At 40.3% G+C, this 16,527-nt stretch overlaps 1 protein-coding gene across 2 annotated transcripts in view; it reads left to right on the top strand.

The window, feature by feature from the left end:
- The window catches only part of CXADR (CXADR Ig-like cell adhesion molecule), a 78,203-nt gene that overhangs the window by 35,202 nt on the left and 26,474 nt on the right, over positions 1-16,527 (top strand). For both annotated transcript variants that reach the window (XM_003263786.4, XM_012501902.2), the window contains exons 2-6: positions 5-171; positions 4,731-4,935; positions 11,972-12,127; positions 13,697-13,819; positions 14,339-14,477. In XM_003263786.4, the coding sequence (XP_003263834.2) occupies positions 5-171; positions 4,731-4,935; positions 11,972-12,127; positions 13,697-13,819; positions 14,339-14,477 (790 nt within the window). The remainder of the gene's footprint in view (positions 1-4; positions 172-4,730; positions 4,936-11,971; positions 12,128-13,696; positions 13,820-14,338; positions 14,478-16,527) is intronic.

Consider the following 16,527-nt stretch of genomic DNA (forward strand, 5'->3'; position numbering starts at 1 on the left):
CTAGATTTCGCCAGAAGTTTGAGTATCACTACTCCTGAAGAGATGATTGAAAAAGCCAAAGGGGAAACTGCCTATCTGCCATGCAAATTTACGCTTAGTCCCGAAGACCAGGGACCGCTGGACATCGAGTGGCTGATATCACCAGCTGATAATCAGAAGGTGGATCAAGTGGTAAGTTTGATATGTCCTTGCTCACTTAGCAGCTGTCTGTGCAACTATCTGATGTGTCCATCACCTTGCCAGTCACATGGATGGGCTGCAGGGAGCTAGGAAGGAAGCCCCCCAACTTCTCAGGCTTTATGGTCTGGGTGAGGAAGGCAATTGCTCTGGTGGAAATTGAGGACACATGTAATGGAGGGAAATAGATAATGAGTGTGACCTAAGGTTACAGAAGAGGAAAAGATCACTGGAGTTTTAGAGACACTTCAGGGAAGAAGAGGAACTTATGAAAGTTCTGACAATCTGGATTTGAGGCGGGGAATAGCAGAGGCCTAGATGGAGCAGGCATGACGTTGAGACAGGAGTGTGTGTCGTGTTAGGAGATGGCACATAACTGTGCTTTGTTAAACGTTAGACAGAATTGAAATTTTTAAGTTTTACCCAAGGATTCTGTCAGCAGTAGAAGTGTCATTAGCTATGGTGTAACAACTACATAGTATTACAGTCTATTTTCCTTATTTTTTCAAGTTAAATATCCTGTCCAATGAATTTTTTAAAAAACAAAATCGAGTCTTTTTAAATTAATTTTTTTTACTTTTTTAAAACTTCCCAGTATAAAAATGAAGTCTTTAGAGCAAAAAACAATCTATGAAATATTTAGTCTTAAATTAAAAAAATCTTAAAACATTGTTTCAGTATTTTTTCTAATCAAAGTAATAAGAGTCTAATGTAGAAAACTTGGAACGCCAAAAATAGCACAGAGGAGGAAACATGCCTAATAATCTCATCTCCAAATACATGTCGTGTTTTACCTTTTCAATGGTTCCAGAATACTTTATTTAGAATGTTGCATATTGTCTTTGTCTGACACATTTAATATTTTAAAAAGTTAATAAATTATATTAGATCAGGGAGAGGAAAATAAGTCCAAATATTTAAGTAAATATAGTAATATGTATATTTGGAAGAGAAATTTTGTTTTTACGTCATTTGTTCATGTAAAAGAAGGGGATATTTAAAAGTTACAAGTAACATGCTTCCATTTAATGGCTGAATCAGTGCAGTTAGGTAATTAATATTTTTGGAAAATCTAGTCAGTTTGCCCTTGATGTTTATGTTAAGGAAATAATTAAGATGCTTTCCCAAGTTGTGAGTGACTAGAGCCACCCCCTCCAAAGATGTAACCTCTGCCCTGATTCTGTTACCAGAACTTCTTTCTGTTTCCCCGAGCAAAATAAATCGGGCCTGACTCATTTTATCTACTCAGCCTCGTTGCCCTGTTCCCTGTCACTCTTACCTCCCCCTTCTCTCCCTTCTCTCTCTCTGGAGGTGCTGGCACCTAGAGTACAGGCTCCTGTCTGAGGTCCTGCAGTTCCCCGTTCCTGTGACAGTGCAGTGCCTGTCCCGCTTTAGAGCCCAGGACTCTGACCCTGTGTGTAAGATAGGGGAAGCCTAGGATGCATATGGAGAGCGTGGGTCTTCAGTGCTTCTGCTGAGTGAAGCTTGTGACCAGGTGCATGTAGAAACCAAGAAGCACTGTGCCCTGAGCCATTAGTGTGTCTGTTAATGGGAAGAAGACTCCAAGTCGTCCATGCTGAGTGAGAGGCACGGCTTTGCCATCTACAGGAGTTGTAAGATAAATGTGAAACTGGGACTTGACTCTGAGTGACTGTTTCTGGGTTAAAAACCTAGCTTCTAATCTAAAACACAGTCACATCAGACCAAAAGAAAGAAGGGTTAGGAAGAGATTGATGCAGAAGAGGATGCATACATGGAATTTAAGCTACATATGTTTTTTAACTGACCCCCTATGTTAATATATTTCAGCTAGTAGACAGAATGGTTAAAAACTAGGAATTGGAGGACTGAGCTGGAGAAATTTGCATTCTTATTCCTTGTGTGATCTTTTTAGTCAGCAGTTACTGTGAACAGCGTGCTTGGGCAGTGTTTTATATACTTTAATTGTATATACTTAAGCCTTAAAACAACATAGTAAGGTGAGAATTATTATACATATGGCAAGGAGGAAACAAAGGCCCAGAGATTTTCATGCCCAGAGTAACAAATGCAGTTGGGATTTGAACCCAGGTCCCTCTGACTCTCACAGCTGCTCTATTATCCTTTGCACTGTCCTGTGCTGCCTCCCGTTTTTCATAAACCTGTTTCCTCATGTGTAAAGTAGGAACAGCTATACCTAGCATCTCAGGGTCATTATGAGAATTCAGCAAAATACTGTATTCACAAGCATTCTGTAAGCTTGTAAATGATATTGAAATGATAATCATGTACTGTGCCAAGTTAAATGGATCTGGTCTGCATCTTTGTTGTGTGACTTGGCAAAAGCTGATCAGTGAGAGCCACTTCTTTCCTCACCTAAATGTCAGTGTGGACAATGCCATCGTCCTTGCAGGGTTGCGAAGGGGAATCAGTGAAGACATGTAAAATTTTATGGTAAATTTCCCATTCCTTAACTAATATTTATAACACCGTTTTCTGGGAAGACACTAAACTAGCTTATAAAATAACCAAGAGCGGGAATGCATCTTATTTCTCAAGCCACCCTTAAGAGACTACTAAGGTGTGTGTGAAGCATAACGAGCTATTGGAAGTACAAGAGATTGAAGTCTACCACCTTTAGAGTTAGATTCCACAGGCAAATTATGATAAGCCTTTTAATCAAAAGAAATTAATCAAAGGAAGATAGAGTAGCCAGATTTGTGGAGTAGTCAGTGTTGTCTTTGACAAGTGGGTGTGTCAAGAAGATTGAGCAAATAAAGTAATGGCTTGTGTTTACAGAGTAAGTCAGCTGTGGACCCTTCGACTACTTCTTTTATTTGCTTAGCAAACTGGTATTGAGTGCAACCTAGATGCACACAGTTCATATATAAATAAAAGATCTAGCTGGGCACGGTAGCTCATGCCTGTAGTCCCAGCACTTTGGGAGGCTGAGGCAGGCGGATCACAAGGTCAGGAGTTCGAGACCAACCAGGCCAATGTGGTGAAACCCTGTCTCTACTAAAAATACAAAAATTAGCAGGCGCGGTGGTGGGCACTTGTAGTCCCAGCTCCTCGGGAGGCTGAGGCAGGAGAATCGCTTTAACCCAGGAGGTGGAGGTTGCATTGAGCCAAGATCGCACCACTGCACTCCTGCCTGGGAGATAGAACAAGACTGTCTCAAAAAAAAAAAAAAAAAAGATCTTTGGTGGATTAGGGTGGGGTCAGTGTGGTTGGGAAGGAGATAATATAGAAGAGAACCCAAGTTCCTCCAGTCAAGAAGTTTCTGTGGAATAAACCTGGAAAACAGTGTTCTTAGATGACATTTTTTCTGATTATACTGCCCATAATTAGCACTCAGGTAAAAGAAATTAATTGCAGGATACAGGCTGTAGTTGTGTTTCCTGATTATTATCTGAGTTTTGGCATCACTGCTCTTTGGCCCATGGGTCTGATAGAACCAGAATGAAGAGATTTCATTAGCAAAAAAGAAAAATTATAAAATGTGTTAAATTAATGTTAGAGATGACTACTACAGTTCTCTTCCAAGAAAATATTCCGAACACAAATTTTATTTCCCTCTAAAGCATCCAGCCTTTAGTAATTGCCTTCAAAGGCTGTGTGTGATTCAGAAAACTCAGTGGATTAGGCACAGGTCTTTGCTTTAGTTACAGAAGATTCATTCAAAGGACTTGTTAACCTGGGTACACATATCTTAAGAGGTTTATTTTACGATTTTATCTGTTAGAGTCTAGAGCCCTCAAGTAACTCCAACTTAGTATTAAGACCAAACAAAGTTATCTTTTTGTTAGATTCCACAGGCAAATTATGATAAGCCTTTTGTAGGGGCAGGAGGCAGTAGGTACTTGATTTTGTTACACTTGGTTGGCAAACTACAGTCTCAGAGGCAGTTGAAAAATAGAGTATATAAGAATGAGCAGTCCAGGCATGGTGACTTACACCTATAATCACAGCACTTTGGGAAGCCAAGGCGGGTGGATCCCCTGAGGTCAGAAGTTCGAGACCAGCCTGGCCAACGTGGTGAAATCCCTTGTCTACTAAAAATACAAAAATTAGCCGGCCGTGGTGGCATGTGCCTGAAGTCTCAGCTACTGGGGAGGCAGAGGCGAGAGAACTGCTTGAACCCGGGAGGTGGAGGGAGCCGAGATCTCACCATTGCACTCCAGCCTGGGCCACAGACACAGACTCTGTCTCAAAAAGAAAAGAAAAGGAAAAGACAACGAACAAGCAAGTCTGTGTTCCTGCCCAATCTTACTAAATTGCTCTCTAGGACAGTATAGGGCTTTACTATTTTATCATGTTGCATCTTGGTTTCCCCATTAAAAATAGAAGTCTGGGACTATACCCAAGGATCACTTTGATTCCTTTCCATTTTCTCGTTCTGTGGTTTGGATAGTTTTAGGTTCCCCATAATACTGTGTTCTTCTTTTTCTTTTCTGCCGGGGTCGGGTGGGGTGGGGGTTCTGTAGCAGCAGGTGTATCCAGGGCTCCTTTAAGAGACAGTTTTTTGTGTGTGTGTTTGTTTTTCCTCCTATCTAATTTTGGCTTTCTTTTAGATTATTTTATATTCTGGAGACAAAATTTATGATGACTACTATCCAGATCTGAAAGGCCGAGTACATTTTACGAGTAATGATCTCAAATCTGGTGATGCATCAATAAATGTAACGAATTTACAGCTGTCAGATATTGGCACATATCAGTGCAAAGTGAAAAAAGCTCCTGGTGTTGCAAATAAGAAGATCCATCTGGTAGTTCTTGGTAAGTTATTTTTATTTGTGTTAATGGGTTACTGAGTAAGAGAATGATTAGTCATAGTACTGTAGTAGCAGCACTTGTATAAGACAAAGCTTAATTTTTTAGAATAACAATTTTAAACACTTGAAGTACTTCTATGTTGGACAGCATCAAATATAAAACTAGCTTTTGGTTTGGATAGGAAAAGTAAGAAGTGATCAACTTCTTTGTGAAATTCGTAAGAGTTTGAAAATAAGTGAACGAGTATTATGGTATGGAGGAAGAACCCTAAGCCAGGAGTTAGGAGATCTAGGGTTTTTGCCTTGTCCTCAGAATTTGCCCTGAGAATTATGTAGAACCATGTTTCTATGGTGAATAATGTAAGCATTTAGAATGGAGGTGAAGAAATATGGAAGAAGGAATATTGAATTCAAGTAAGGCCATTAGGCATCACATAGTATTTAAGGTTCTTGGTGTCACTGTTTTTCATCATTAAAGTGAGGAGATGAGACATTCACTGATATAGCGCTCTCTATAATAGTTAAGAGGGAGGTAGTATAAACTGCTTTGTAAACTGCCAAAGACTACAGCGTTTATTATCCTTCTCTAGATTCTGTGATAATGTCTACAAGCACTCTTAATCCCTTCAAATTGAGAAACTGAAAGATAATAGTTCATAAATATACTTCTAAAACCATACTGTGGTAAGCTTTACACAAAATGTACATTGGCTACCATGTAGAAAAACATAGCTGTCTAGCTCTCTATTTAATGACAGTAAATTCCTCTGTCCTCATGTTTTAGGGGACACTTGGGGATTGACTTTCATAGGAAAAGCTGATGCTAGAATTGTCTAGCATGACTGGAAATAACTGATCAGGGCAGGCCTCCCACATCAACATTTACCTCATTCCTTCTGTTTAGAGAACTGCTTAGGGGTGGGGTAGAATATTCTAAAGAATACTCTTTATTTTAATTTTAATTTTATTTTATTTTATTTTATTTGAGATAGAGTCTCACTCTGTTGCCCAGGCTAGAGTGCAGTGGCACAATCTCTGCTCACTACAGCCTCCGCTTCCCAGGTTCAAGTGATTCTCTTGCCTCAGCCTCCCAAGTAGCTGGGATTACAGGCATGCACCACCACGCCTGGCTAATTTTTGTATTTTTAGTAGAAACAGGGTTTCACCATGTTAGCCAGGCTGGTCTCAAACTCCTGACCTCAGGTGATCCACCCACCTCGGCCACTCGAAGTGCTGAGATTACAAGAATACTCTTTAGGAGAGCAATGTTCAAGATGACTTGGGCATCCAACACTTAACTACTCCTCCTACAAGTAGACCCAGCACTTAACTATTACTCCTAGAGACTAGGAACAAGAGTGGGGATTTTTGGGTACCTTCATGGCAAATCCATGCATTGTCTTGGTAGATAGAATCTGCTGGCAGCATCATTGAATGGGGACCTGAAGAGGTCCTGGTGAAATGCATCATTCTGAATCGCACTAACTAAAAATGTTTCTTGTGGTGTGAAAGTAAGTCAGTCTAAAAAAGGAACCAGGAAAAGGAATATGGTAATGTTGGAAATTTGAATTTTCTGTGTCTTCATTGAGTAAACATGGAGTAACTTTTCTTTGTTATAAATGTATAAGCAAGTGAAAGATTAACACCTGGTCCGAATTCTTTTTTTTTTTTTTTTTTTTTTGAGACCGAGTCTCGTTCTGTCACACAGGCTGGAGTGCAGTGGCACGATCTTGGCTCACTGCAACCTCCGCCTCCTGGGTTCAAGCAATTCTCTTGTCTTGCCCTCCCGAGTAGCTGGGACTACAGGTGCCCGCCACCACACCTGGCTGATTTTTTTTATTTTTAGTAGAGACGGGGTTTCACCATGTTAGCCAGGATGGTCTCAATCCCCTGACCTCGTGATCTGCCTGCCTCAGCCTCCCAAAGTGCTGGGATTACAGGTGTGAGCCACCGCACCCAGCTGCCTGGTCTGAATTCTTATCACAGACCCAGGAATTCCTGAGATTATAACCCTGACTATACTTTCTTCCAACATTGCTCTCTAGGAAGTATTAAGTTGGAAGATGTATACAGAATATTAATTGGTTCATGATATGCGAAGCAGAAGATATTTGATTATCAGAATTATTTATTGTGAAACCCCTGTTTGATGGGACAGGTACACTGGGATTAATGGGGTTGGCACATATTCCCAGAAGAGTTGTGGACAAGCATATTTGTGTGTTTGTGTATTGTCTGGATCCTGTGGGACCAGGTTCAGGGTCACATTTGCAGTTCTCAACTGAAGAGAACATTACAGCAGAACATTTCCCAAAAAGGAACCTGAGTTGGGTGGTAGGGATGGCACATAATGTGGCTCAGTTCACTCATGGCAGGAGCCATGACTGCCCGGCAGTAGGAATGGCCTTTTTATATTAAACTTTGAACCGCAGCATGTCCTAAGAATGGGTAGGTGGGAAGCATTGACACAGTTCACCCTGAGTTACTCCTGGGGAGAATTTTATAGCCAAGTCAGCCTTCAGTTCAAACCCAGGAGGGAGAGAGGGGATAAACTGGGGATGAGAGGAGAAAGCAGGGAAGTGATTGCCGAAGAGAAGAAGTAGGGATGACTGGTACTCTGATCTGGACGAGGTTGTGTCAGAGCCAGAGAATTTCTTGTAGCTCTTTCTTCCATGTTTTTAGATGAGTCATGACTGCTGCTGGGAGAAACCACCAGAATTGTATTCTCTTGAAGGTGAAAATTAATTGGATTGAAGCTTATCTGTTAGTTTTGCCTGGAAATTCTGCCTGGATTATCTGGGGCAAAAGATAAGATGAAGTGCCCTCTAGTGACCCAACTAAGTGGTGGTCACTGGAGCTCATCTGATTGACTGATAGTGGCTCTATCTAATGCTTTGGTTCTTTTGTGGGAAATCTGAAGTAGTTGCCATCATGGCATTCACAGGGTAATGGCAATGCATTCATTGAGCTTGTGTGTTATGTGGCCACTAACCCAGAGAGATGATTGATAGTCGTCTGGATGTGAGGGGCAGCATGTTGCTGTAGCTTGCTCCATTGCCATGCCTGCCTTGCTCTTTCAGACACAGCACAAGCTCGTGTGGATGCAGCTCAGTAAAGAAGCGGAAGTGGGAAATGTTAACAAAGAGAATTGATAGAAGGTTACCGTTGTGGCCTTATATCACGGGCACCTTCCCCTGGAGCTCTGGAAGGGCCTGTTTATTGAAACCTTTTGGTATAAAGGACAGAGTTGTTTTGAAGAGCAGAACATGCACAGTTAACAATTCCTGGACATATATGGTATACTCCCACTGCACCATGCCACCAGATCACAGTGGCAACAGCAAGTGGGCTCAGTCATCACTGGCCTTAAAGGTCCTAAGGGATTTGCAAACCATTGATACTGGGCACGGCCCCTCACTACTTTTTATTTTACAGTAATTTTTAGTTTTATAGAAAAGTTGCAAAAATATGAGGAAGTTTCTGAGAGTGGACCCATCATCTAATTTCCCCTAATGTTAACATCTTACAAAATCATGTTATAATTATCAAAACCAAGAAATTAACATTGATACAATACTATTAACTAAATTACAGACCCAATTTGAATTTTACTGTTTTCCAGTAATGTCGTTTTTGTACTAGGATTGCATTCTAGAATCCACATTGCATTTATATCTCCTTAATCTCCTCCAGTCACGTCCGGGGGCACATGATGTCATGTCTTATTGTTAATCGTGATCACTTGGTTTAAGTTTTATCTGATGGGCTTCTCCACTCTAGAGTTATTATTTTTCCCTTTATAATTAAAAAATGTCTTGGGGGAGCTACTTTGAGACTATGCAGATATGTTGTTTATTTAACTTTTGCCTATTGATTTTAGCATCTATTTATAGATTTTGCCTGGAGTCAGGGTATTTTTGAACCAATAAGAAATTATATTTCTTGGAAGGATGACGTCATGATAAAAGTATCCCCTGTCCCATGTAGGGATTTAGAGAGTATTTCCAGTAGACTGGTGTAGCCACTAGCAGGGAAAGATGATGAAGTAATACATGTATGGAGCAGAGCATTACTAAATTGGTGGGATACCGTGTCCAACTACAACTTGATGGTCACATACCCTTATCTGAGAAGGACTATTGTTTGTGTTAGTGATCATGGAGGCAGATGTTCTGAGAACAGCAGCCAGTATGTGGGAAGCCCAGACCAAAGAAACATTTAGGAGACAAGACTTTATTCGTGCTCTTTTTGTGGCTTTCGTCTGTTCCAGCAGAGTACCGTGGGTTAAGAATTAATCTTCCTCGTAGTATAATGGTTGGATGTTGGCATGTAAAAGACTTGTACTTTCTCTTCCCAGTGGAAAGCAGGTGGGCTGCTCCAAAGTGTCATTCAGAAACCTGTGTTGGTAGAATCTTGTTTTATTGTGGCCAGGTTGTAGTGAGGCCCTGAATTTCCTAGCAGCAATTTTAAATAGCTATCCGTTATTAGATATGTTTTGATTGCTGGTTATATGGGAGAAAATGGATATAGAAAGGATGAGTGTTAGAGTTAGAATACCATATTACCCATAGATGTTTGATGCACAAAGCATTGCATCAGTTATTTATTTGCTAGTAATTTATTCTAATAAAGGATTTATTGGTAGTTTGAAGAAATGGAAGAGAACAAGGCTCATTTCATTGAAGACTCCCAGGATGAAATAATTTGCAAAACTTATTTAAAAGTCCAATTGATGTACTCTCCAGAGCACCTGGTCAGATTGAAAAATAAACAGATTTGCTTGGAAAAATCAACAGTGCAGTTAAATATGTGTTGACCCTTATTTTAAAAATGTAAGTAGGAGCAGATGAAGGGGAATACAATTAAATTTGTTAAGGAGTTACTAAGAAGGAGTAAGGTCATGGTTGATAACCTTAGTTGAAGATACCCCACTGAATATGATAAATCGTGTTGAGCCAGTTTTGGGAAACAATTTGACAATTCCTTACATTGTTAAAGTATGTACAGTCACCATATGATCCAGCAATTACTAAGACAAAGGAAAGCATATGCCAGTGTTCACATGAGTGTTCAAGCAGCACTGTTCATAATACTGCAAAACAAAAATGCATTTACCTTTATTCATAGTAGTGAAAGAATAAAAACCCATTCACGATTGAAAAAATGAAAATCAGCTTAAACTAAAAAAGAAAAAATCAGTCTTGACGTGTGTCAGCCAGAAGGACAGATACAGATTAAAGTCAGCCACAGAGTTTATAGAAAACATTGTCTTTCCCAAGGTTATAGAGCAGTAGTAAAGCATAGACTATTGCTGTCTTCTCTAATGTTGCCCCCAGACCCACATTTCTCTACCCATCCTTTACTGGAATACTCAATTACTAAATGGCCCCACCTCCTCACAGCTCCCACTTCCTGTTTAATCCCCATTTTTCCTAATCTCAGAAACAGCTGATTGAGAGCTGATGGCTACTTCCTTACAATTTCCTGAGAGTCCTTCAGCATCCCTGCTCTTGTCCAGTGGCATTCCGTGGTTCCTCGTAATGCCGTCCTCACTGGTCAATCTGATTTTGATAGACTACACACTTGCCCCTTGTCAGTTTGGCTAACTAGGCTTTGACAGTAGCCCCCAAACTGGAAACACAGTATTCATTAACAGGTGACTGGAAAAGCAAACTTGGGTTACAGTCCATTGAAATACTAAAATAACTGTATATACAATAACATGGCTCAATCTCAGAAATGTTAATGCTGAATAAAAGAAGACAAAAAAAATACATACTGTAGTATTCTATTCATGTGATTCCAGAAAAAGAGCTAATCTACAGTGGTAGAAATCTGATCAGTGGCTTCCTGGGTCCAGGGTTTTGGAGTCACATCTATTGTAACCAGCATGAGGGAACTTTCTTGGGAGAGGGTTGGAGTGGTGCTTAATGGATATAGACACATTTGTTAAAAGTAATCAGCCCACGTGATTAACATGTTAACTTTATTGTGTGAATATTATACCTTATTAAAGTTCAGCAGAACAGTATGCAATGCCAAGGTGTTAATCCAGGATTGGGGTGAGTCGCAGGTAATGGAGTTATTAGTAGCTGTTCTAAACAGTTACCCAGAAACACCTGGAATATAACCTCAGATTTCCTTTTTTTTTTTTTTTAATTAAATATTCTTTTTTACGCATGAATTTCCAGGCTGTGAATATCTTTTTGATTCAGGGTCTGGTTCTGTCACTTAGGCTGGAATGCAGTGACATGATCAAAGCTTCACTGCAGCCTCAAAATCCTGGTCTCAAGCCATCCTCCTACCCCAGCCTCCCAAGTAGCTATGACCGCAGGCACACATCACCACACCCAGCTAATTTTTCGAAGTTTTTATAATGACAAGAGTCTCGCTGTGTTACCCAGGCTGGTCTCAAACCCCTGACCTCAAGTGATCCCCCCACTGCCTTGGCCTCCCAAAGTGCTGAGATTACACTATGCCTAGCCCAGGTTTTCTTTTTTGTAGCCTGCTCTTTGGATGGATTTGAGTTGATGTAAATGCAGAATGCTAGTTGTTCCTTGCTACACTGAGTGTTGTTAGTATTGTTGATGATAAACTGCCTGATTGTCAGGGTTATGGCACCTAGAGGGATGTGACTTGGTACATACTGCCAGAGGGCTACATGTCAAGCATGGGGAAGAATAGCTAAGGAATGGAAGGGGGAGCTTCCTTCCCTCTCAAGTGGTCTTGCTGAAAAAAGCAAGTGCATTATTCTTGCTTTTTTTCAGGTGTGCCCCATGAAATGGACAGGCACCGAGCTATGCCTGAGATATTGCCATATCTACTAATGCAGTGGCTGCTTGTCTGAGCTTATTCTTTGCTGTTTTGTGTCAGATAAAGCTGAATAAACTGATGTTGATCACTTACTGTGGTCTTTCATTCTTTTGTGAATTCTGCACCGAGAACCAACTGATAATGAGTCAGTGGTTGTGTACAATGCTGTATTCATAAAAGTAAGTTCCATTCTCTTGTGTAAATTTATAATTTGTTTTCTTTTTCAGTTAAGCCTTCAGGTGCACGATGTTACGTTGATGGATCAGAAGAAATTGGAAGCGACTTTAAACTAAAATGTGAACCAAAAGAAGGTTCACTTCCATTACAGTATGAGTGGCAAAAATTGTCTGACTCACAGAAAATGCCCACTTCATGGTTAGCAGGTACTGCTGATCATAGTATTTGTACCACATGCCATTGATTTGGACTAAGATCTAGTAGGGGTGTGTGTGTGTGTGATTTGAGATAGGGCCTTGCTCTGTCACCCAGGCTCACTGCAATCACAGCTCACTGAAGCTTCGACCTCCTAGGCTCAAGTCATCCTCCCACCTCAGCCTCCCAAGTAGCTGGAACTACAGGTGCATGCCATCACACCCTGCTAATTTTAAAAAAAAAATTTGTGGAGACAGCATCTCCCTGCGTTGCCTGTGCTGGTCTCAAACTCCTGGGCTCGAGGAGTCCTCTTTACTTGGCCTCCCAAAGTGCTGGGATTACAGACATGAGTCCGGGCATGTGCCCAGCCTGCTTATATATTGTAGATTCCCAAATGCTTTGTTTCCCTTTTCTACATAGAATAATCAGGATTTCCATGGGAATTATTCAGTGTTTTATAATATCAATTTAGTGTCATCTATTATAAATGAAGAGCTATTCTATGATTTCATTTTTTTAGGATATTAGTTACTTTGGTATTTTTTTTGTTGTTTTTTTTTTTGTCTTTTTTCCGAGACAAGGGGTCTCGCTCTGTCACCCAGGCTGGGCGTGCAGTGGTAGGATCTCGGCTCCCTGCAGTCTTCACCTCCCAGGCTCAAGTGAGCCTCCCACTTCAGCCTCCCGGGTAGCTGAGACTACAGGCATGTGTCACCACACCCTGCTAATTTTTGTATTTTTTGTAGAGATGGAGTTTCTGCATGTTGCCCACACTGGTCTCAAACTCCTGGGCTCAAGCTGTCCACCCACCTCAGCCTCCCAAAGTATAGGTGTGAGCCATTGTGCCTGGCCAATTTTTTTTTTAATTGATGAGACATGTTCATGATTATAACTTAGATAGTGGCTAAAGTATAATAAAAGTTGGATCTTTAGTGTTTTGCTTAGATTGAAAATATAGTAATTTACCCATGGTGTGTGTATAAATTAAAAGAAAACCCGTGTGACACTAACTAGAAAGTTACAAATTGGCCAAATCTGCTCACCTATTTGTTATAATTGACTTCTTAGTTCAAACTGATGACCAGGCTCCACCCCGCCATCCACTGCATCCTGGTCTTTAGTAGGTTTTCTCTCTGCCTCTCTTTTTTTCAAACTAAGAGACCAATCTGGGAGTCCTCTTCTGACTTCCTTTTGTATGTTTCTTCCATCTAGGGGGGAATAAAGTAGGTTTTGTATGTTTTCCTGCTGCATGAAAGATCCTTTGTGGAATGCGGTAGCGTTTATAGTCTTTGATGTGCCCCAAAATGGGTTTGCAGCAGCTACACAGTGAACCAACCCCCCTGCTCCAGCTGAGGCTCTGTGGTGCAGGGGATCATGGTTACTTTCACCTTGATACTGTGAACTGGAAGCATGATTGGATTCTGGAAACATCTGTGTGGCTCAGTGCCAGTTTGCTTGCATCCAGCCTTGGTCTGTCTTGCTTTTAACTGGATTGCTAAATTTGGAGAGGGCTACGTTTACTAACACCTGATAACAATACATACTATAAAAATGAGTTTGTTTTCTTTTTCCTCCTTCCATAGAAATGACTTCATCTGTTATATCTGTAAAAAATGCCTCTTCTGAGTACTCTGGGACATACAGCTGTACGGTCAGAAACAGAGTGGGCTCTGATCAGTGCCTGTTGCGTCTAAACGTTGTCCCTCGTAAGTATCTTCTTTCTGTTGGTGGTTTTGTTTCTGTTATCTTTATACCACCTCCTTTAGTTCAGTCAGCAAGTGTGTGTTAAGGGCAAAGGGACACTGACTTTGATCAGAACACTGTGGTTTGATTATTAGCTTTTCTAGAAAAATATATTTTATTAAAAAAACTTCGTAATTGCAATGATATATTAAGAAGGTAAGAGTTGTCAAATCAACCCTTGTACCATATTTAGCTATTATGAGTAGCTTAGAACATTCTTATATGTTAACCGAGATAGCTTTGAATATTAAAATCTTTCAGACAGGTTTTATCATTTTAATGCATGAAATAGATTATACAGTTCAGAAGACAGTTCTTTTTATGAATTTTTCCCCCAGATCAAAAAGACTAAATAATTTGTCTCTTAAAGTTAATACATGTGATGAAATCAATCTAAAAATGTATAGCCAACCTTCAATATCTATACGTGTATATATATATATATATATATATTTTTTTTTTTTTTACTATTCTTATTTTAGCTTCAAATAAAGCTGGACTAATTGCAGGAGCCATTATAGGAACTTTGCTTGCTCTAGCGCTCATTGGTCTTATCATCTTTTGCTGTCGTAAAAAGCGCAGAGAAGAAAAATATGAAAAGGAAGTTCACCACGATATCAGGTAATTAAGTGAGACAGGAGTTGACTGATGTATACCAAATATACGTCATGTCTCTAAAGCATTAGTTCTTTTATTAACCACCCGAAGCATCTTTCTTAGGAGAATGGTTGAAAGCTTTGGCCCCCTTCTTCTCAATACATGTGAAAGCATTTACTTTTAACTGCAAGTGCAGAGCTCCAACCACCATTCATTGCACCCCGCTCCCCAGCTTTCTCGTACCCCATTTTAAGAACCACTGCAAAATGATTATCTCAAGACTGCCTGCTTCTTGAGAAGAATCCCCGCCTGCAGTGGTAGGGATGAAGTGGATATTGAGGTTTGAAAAAAAAAAACTGACCTGATTGTATCAAGTAATCTGGAAGTTTGTAGAACAATTGGTAGTTTAATTTTCATTTTCCTTAAATATTCTAAATCAGTAGGTCTTAACGAGAAGTGTGCATATTAGATAATAGAATTTTAGAAAGTAATAACACATGACTTCACACCCTAGAAATTGACATTTGGCAGGTCTAGGGTGGGGTCAGGACACTTGTACAGGCACACTTCAGAGTTATTGTGGGTTTGGTTCTGGACCACTGCGATAAATCACATTAATTTTTTTGTTTTTCCAGTGCATAAAAGGTTATGTTTATACTATATTGTAGTCTAAAATGTACAGTAGCATTATGTGTTAAAAAACAGTGTAGATACCCTAATTAAAAAAATACTTTATTGCTAAAAAATGCTCGTGATTATCTGAGCCTTCAGTGAGTCTTAATCTCTCTGCTGGTGGAAGGTCTTGCCTCACTGTTGGTGACTGGTGGCTGATCAGGATGGTAGTTGCTGAAGGTTGCAGTGGCTATGGCAATTTCTTTCTTCGGTTGTTGGGTTTTTTTGTTGTTTGTTTTCTGAGACAAGGTCTCGCTCTCTGTTGCCCAGGCTGGAGTGGAGTGGTGCAATTATGGCCCACTGCAACCTCTGCCCCCTGGGTTCAAGTGATCCGCTCACCTCAGCTTCCCGAGTAGCTGGGACTACAGGCATGAGCCACCACACCTGACTAATTCTTGGATTTTTTGTAGAGATGGGGTTTCACCATGTTGACAAGGCCGGTCTCGAACTCCTGGACTGCATTAGCTCCTGCCAAGATGTCAACCTGTCCTTTAAAGCTTTGAAGCCAGACACTGACATCTTTAGCCATTAAAGGCCTAGATGGTGTCTTCTTCAAGTAGAAGTCTGTTTTGTCTCTATTGAAAGTCTGTTACTTAGTGTAGTTACCTTCATCAACAATCTTTTAACTAGATCTTCTGGATAACTTTCTGTAGCTTCTTCATCAGCACTTTGTTGCTTCACTTTGTATTTTTATGTTATGGAAATGACCTTTTTCCCTAAACTCATTAACCAGCCTCTGTTAGCTTCCAACTTTTTTCTGCAGCTGCCTTAGCTCTCTCAGCCTTGATAGAATTGAATAGAGTTAGGGCCTTGCTCTGGATTGGGCTTTGGTGTAAGGCAATGTTGTGACTATTTTGATCCTCTATCCAGACCACTAAACTTTCTCCATATCAGCAATAAGACTGCTTCACTTTCTTATCGTTCACGTGTTCACTGGAGTAACACTTTGACTTTACTTTAAGAACTTTTGCTTTGCATTTACAATTTGGTTTGGCTGTTGGGTGCAAGATACTAGCTTTCAACCAGTCTTGGTTTTCAACATGCCGTCCTCACTAAGGTTAATTATTTCTGGGTTTTGATTTAAAGAGAGCCTTGCTGATGATTGCTTGACTCCAGGAGTTTGAGCTTGCAGTGAGATAGGATCGCACCACTGCACCCTAGCCTGGTTGACAGATCGAGACTGTCTCAAAATAAATAAAATAATTTTTTAAAAAGTAGAGCCATGATAACTATTGCTTTTACTTGAACACTTAGAGGTCATTGTAGGGTTATTAAGTGGCCTAATTTCAATATTATTGTGTCTCAGGAAATAGGGAGGCCTGAGGGAGGGGTGAGAGATGGGGAGGACGTTGGGGGGATGGCCAGAACACACACAACATTTATTAAGTTTGCTGTCTCTTAT

The sequence above is a fragment of the Nomascus leucogenys genome, chromosome 25 (assembly GCF_006542625.1).
Source record: "Nomascus leucogenys isolate Asia chromosome 25, Asia_NLE_v1, whole genome shotgun sequence".
In the NCBI taxonomy this organism is placed as follows: Eukaryota; Metazoa; Chordata; class Mammalia; order Primates; family Hylobatidae; genus Nomascus; species Nomascus leucogenys.